At 49.6% G+C, this 5161-nt stretch overlaps 1 protein-coding gene across 1 annotated transcript in view; it reads left to right on the forward strand.

The window, feature by feature from the left end:
- The window catches only part of Pax8 (paired box 8), a 47616-nt gene that overhangs the window by 27750 nt on the left and 14705 nt on the right, over positions 1-5161 (forward strand). The window contains exons 7-8 of the mRNA XM_026778637.1: positions 2455-2575; positions 3058-3264. Coding sequence (XP_026634438.1) covers positions 2455-2575; positions 3058-3264 — 328 coding nt within the window. The remainder of the gene's footprint in view (positions 1-2454; positions 2576-3057; positions 3265-5161) is intronic.

Genomic DNA, 5161 nt, shown 5'->3' on the forward strand with positions numbered 1-5161 from the left:
CTTCTTGAGTGCTGGGTTTAAAGGTGTGTGCCAGGGCATTCTTATGTAAAAAGTGAATAAAACAAGAGTATTTGAAAGTCATTAAACCTCTCTAAACCCTCAACCTCAAGGAGTAAAGTAAAGCCCAGCCCAGTGTTCCTCAGCTCTTCCTTCTGACCTTCATTGACTCATCAGGCTGGATTGTGAGGGGCAGAAAGCAGCTAGATTGAGCCTTGCTCTTCTGAGTATTGTGCCACCCAAAGGAACATGGTCTTTCATCCAGGCACATAAAGTTTGATGTCTTTGCGAGGTGAGATAAAAGCAGATGCTCATACCTGGTCTTTGCATGGGACAAAGACATACACTTCTCGTCTGAAAAATTGGTGAGGGCGAAAGCGACCTCATTCCTCTTAGAAGTGTCACCGGGGGGGGGGGTGCTGTTAGAAATTTGTGTGGCTCTTCCTCTATATTTTAAGTCCACCACCATGTGAATCAAGAGAATGAGAGAGACTGTTATGAAGACAGGCCAAGAATGTGGCAGTTAGTGACTTTTCCCATCATAGTAAAATACATCTATCATCACTTCTTGCTGAACATCTGTGCTTGCTGAGTATTCTGGGCCAAGCAACACTTTATTTAAAATCACAATTAATACTTAATCAGTCTTCTGCAGTAGATTCTAGGACCCCTATCCTTAAAAGGTAGGGGAGGAAAAACAACCAAGGCTCAGAGAGTTCAAACAGACCCACAATTTCCTGCAGATTGTTGCCGAATCAAGACCCTAAGTCATTTATTTCAGTTCTGAATCATTATTCTCTCCTGCCCCCAATTCAAGTTCAAGCCCAGAAAAAAAAATCCAGTCATCACTGGCATGTTTAAGATGTTAAACGCAACATCACCCAAATCCCTAGCTACTTAGCTTTCCTTTGCTCTTTGACCTGAATTTGGAACAGAAGTTTTATTTTAAGTGAGTGTTTTACTGTCAAATCCACACATTCACAAGACATTTCCAACTTTTCTTCCATTCTCTAGAAATTAGGTGTTTTGTGCAGTTTCATTAGAATCCGACTCTGAGAGCTCCACCCTGCCTCTAAGTAGGCCCCCTTGGAAGAATGGAACCAGAGTGCCATTTAGTCCGTAATTGCTGCTCCATGCTGATGGTGCCCTGGTGGCCTCCAGAATTGACTGCAGCTTCCAAAAGTGCCCTGCATGCAACCAGAAAGCATTGTGACTCCTTGGAGAACTGAGCTCAGTGGAAATTACAGAAAGCAATTGTCATCAGCAGAACTGTTATATAACCAGGGAACACTCCTTGATTCCAGTCTCGTACAACAGTTCATACAGTGCTTTTGTGAACTGCACGACCAGGGTGTGTGCAGTGGGTGTGAGCTGTCTTTCCCTGGGAAGGACAGCAGGGAGCCAAGGGGCTGGTAGGCTATGCTCTTGTCTTTAGCCTAACAAATTATTTCTTTTCAAAGAGTGTCTGAGCCATCTCATACCAGGGGAACACCAGGAGGAGTCGAAACAAGCTCTTATTGAAGATGACCCCAAGTATAGAATTCTTGAAACAAAATGAGTCATTGTGCATCCTTCATGGCAAAACTAAATGCTTCTACTTGCACGTGTAATGAAAATCTGACATAGTCTTACTGGCTCGTATCGCTGGGTTGCTCATCAGGAATGATAGCAGCAAAGCCCAAACGTGAGCAAGTGTAGAAGTGATCATTGCCATCAGTCTGGGGCAGCAGTTGGTAGTGTGAGTGCTGGAGCTGGAATCCTTGCTTTATCCCCCCCCCGCACCCCCCAAGGGAAGGGAAAAATGTCTTCATCTCTGCACTGCATTTCCTGCCTAAGTCAGAATCAGTTATTGGTAGACAGAGAGTCTCTGAGCAGCCCCACCCGCTCCCTGCTCCAGTCCTAGACAATGTCCTGTTAATGGGTCCTAACCATATGAAGAGATGGGAAGGACAGCAGCAGCCAGTCAGGATGTGATCCTCTGATGGCTGCCCCCCTCCCCATCACATACCTGGGTTTCTATGCCACCCATGGGCCTTGAATTCTATTTTTTTTTTTTTTTTTGGATTTTCGAGACAAGGTTTCTCTGTAGTTTTTGGTGCCTGTCCTGGAACTAGCTCTTGTAGACCAGGCTGGCCTCGGACTCACAAAGATCCTCCTGCCTCTGCCTCCCGAGTGCTGGGATTAAAGGTGTGCGCCACCACCGCCCGGCTTGAATTCTATTCTGAAGCTTGAAAGTTAGGTCCTGAAGAGTTTTCAGGTCTTTGAGCAGGAGGATATGACCCCATCAAACATGCCGTGTTGAGCTAAGAGTGAACAAGAAGGCAGGCACAATGAGCAAGGGAGCTTCTCCTGGGCAGACTGGGGCCACCCGGTCCAGAGACAGGCAGTGGGGTCAGGAAGGAAGACAGGCTTGCTCGGGGCCTCGCTCTCCCCTGCTGACTTCTCTTTGTTCTTCAGGGGCTGTACCCACTGCCCTTACTCAACAGTGCCCTGGATGATGGGAAGGCCACCCTGACACCTTCCAATACACCCTTGGGACGCAACCTCTCGACTCACCAGACCTACCCGGTGGTGGCAGGTAGGATGCCCAGAGGCTCCTGAGCCATCTGGACCCTACTATGAGGGTCAGGATGGGCTTGGGGCAGGGGAAGGCAGAAGTGCCTGGCTGGCAGGAGGAAGGTGTTTGGGGTGCTGACCTCAAAAGAAGTGAGCTATGCTGACTGGGCCTCAAACTGGAACAAAGGGATGGAGCCTTCCGTCTCTGGCCCCCCTGGATTTCCTCACTCCCTCTTGCAGGGAGAGGCTGAGTACACACATACTTCAGTTGCCCCATCATCTACACCGGCAGGTGGCGCAGCAGGGCAGTAGAGCCTCCAGTTCCCCCATCTCATTCCATCTGAGGAACACAGTGTAGCCCCGGCTCCCCATCCTAGACTCCTCCTACAGCAGCCCGGCCTGCCTGTCCCCATCCCCTCGGCCCATCTCATGGCTTGGTTTGTGCATGTTCCCGCCCCATCATCTCACACCCCTCTCTCCTTGTTGTCTCCCTCCCTCCGGCAGATCCTCATTCACCCTTCGCCATAAAGCAGGAAACCCCAGAGCTCTCCAGTTCTAGCTCCACCCCTTCCTCTTTATCTAGCTCCGCCTTTTTGGATCTGCAGCAAGTCGGCTCTGGGGGCCCAGCAGGTGCCTCGGTCCCACCCTTCAATGCCTTTCCCCATGCTGCCTCCGTGTACGGGCAGTTCACGGGCCAGGCCCTCCTCTCAGGTACGACAGGGAGGTCCCGGGCTCTGTAGTGTCGTGGGGTGGGAGGGAGGTCATCAAGGCCATCCATCCCAAAGTCCTCCGGTCTGAGGCTAGTCCCATCTTTAGCCCAGATCTAGCCCACCGCCACCCTAATCTCTAGTTTATTCAGCACATGGTTCTTTCCTTTTGGGAGAAGTTAGGAATCAAAAACAGTCATTTTGGGGGTTCCGGCAAGTGGGAGACATCGCATCAAAAGCCTATGAGGAAATAGGCATGCATACAAAGGAGCAAGGTGCTGTAAAATGTAAACTTTTAAAAAATAGGTTCAAAAAGAAACAAAGACAAAATGTGGAGGGGGGAAAAGCTCTTGAGCCAATTTCTGGATCAACTTCCTGAAAAGGATTGTCGGTCACCACTTGTGGCCAGCTCCACGCCCAGGGGAGCGGCGGCACCATTGAAGGCCTCCCTCATTTTTGGTGACTTGCACAACTTCACAGCCAGAGGTGTTGAGGTTCTTGTTCTGGCTTAAAGCCTGAAGTAGGCTAGGGACGTCTGGAGCAAACCTCTATATCCCGATAAAGGAAACAGTCCAAGAGGAAGAGGGGTCTAACTACAATCTCCAGATGGGAACAGAGTAAGGGCTGACCTCTCGTGTGTCTAATCCTAGTGGATCTTCCAAACAGGACATTATCGCAAAAAGTCAGGACCTGAGCATCAAAGTGGGGTTTGGGTAGAGGCAGAGACAGCTGAAAGTCTTCAGATATCAGACTATTATAGTGGGGGCCCTGGGGGGATCCAAGGACCAAGAAAGGAAGCGAGCTGCCACCATTGGAAGCCTCCTGTGTGAAGAGAGATGTCTCCTTTTGAGTCTGGACAGTTCATGACAGAGGGCATGCCTCCCTGTCTCCTGCTCCCTGGCCCTGTCACTTAGAGAGGTGATGAGTGAGACAGGGAGACTCGGTCAGGGACAGCGCAGAGTTGGGCAGTCTAGGCCATCTGGACCAGCAGTCTTCCAGTATTCTACAGCTTTCTTGCGATTTGAAATGGAAGCCTTTGCCAAAGCCAGGTGTCCCAGCCAGAGCAGGGTAGCTCCGTCTGAAGCAGGAATGCTGCCTCCAGAGGCCCACAGGCTTGAGAAGCCGCAGCAGTGTGACTTTGGCTCCCACTGCCTCAGCGGTTCTGAAGGCCCTGACCTAAAGCCCAAGGCTTAGCATTTTCTATTGTCTGACAGCTGGTATTTTTTCCCTTCCCTGTGCATCCACGCACTCCTGTGAGGGAGACGGGCAATGTGAGGGCGGAGAGGCAGTGGTTAAGAGTCTGAAGAAAGGGAAAAAGTGTTGACTTGGGGTTTGAGATTTCGGGAGAGTGAAGTCAGCAGAGATGGCTCATTTGTTCTGAGCAGAGTGATTAAAAGGCACAAACCTGTGAGCTGAGTGAAATTATGTCAGCCGGAGGACACGAAATGGGAGGTGGAGGAGGGGAAGAGATGGTCTGCGCTTGTAAGGGCACAGAGGCTGCGGAGCAGGGCTCTCTTGTTTGTCTCGCGGGGATGAGAGGCTGGGAAGCAGGTGAGGGATATGGCTGAGGGTGATGGGGACGTGATCCAGAGCAGTTCTGCCATTACTGTGTGAGCTGCAGAGTCGTGGCTGAAAGAGAAGGACAGACAGTAGCCGGAAGTATAGACAAATCGTCACAGACACAGGCTTGGCTTTTCTTCTTCTTCTTTTTCTTCTTCTTTTTCTTCTTTTTCTTCTTCTTCTTTTTCTTCTTCTTCTTCTTCTTCTTCTTCTTCTTCTTTTTCTTCTTCTTCTTCTTCTTCTTCTTCTTCTTCTTCTTCTTCTTCTTCTTTTTCTTCTTCTTCTTCTTCTTCTTCTTCTTCTTCTTCTTCTTCTTCTTCTTCTTCTTCTTCTTCTTCTTC

Source organism: Microtus ochrogaster, chromosome 4 (genome assembly GCF_000317375.1).
Source record: "Microtus ochrogaster isolate Prairie Vole_2 chromosome 4, MicOch1.0, whole genome shotgun sequence".
In the NCBI taxonomy this organism is placed as follows: Eukaryota; Metazoa; Chordata; class Mammalia; order Rodentia; family Cricetidae; genus Microtus; species Microtus ochrogaster.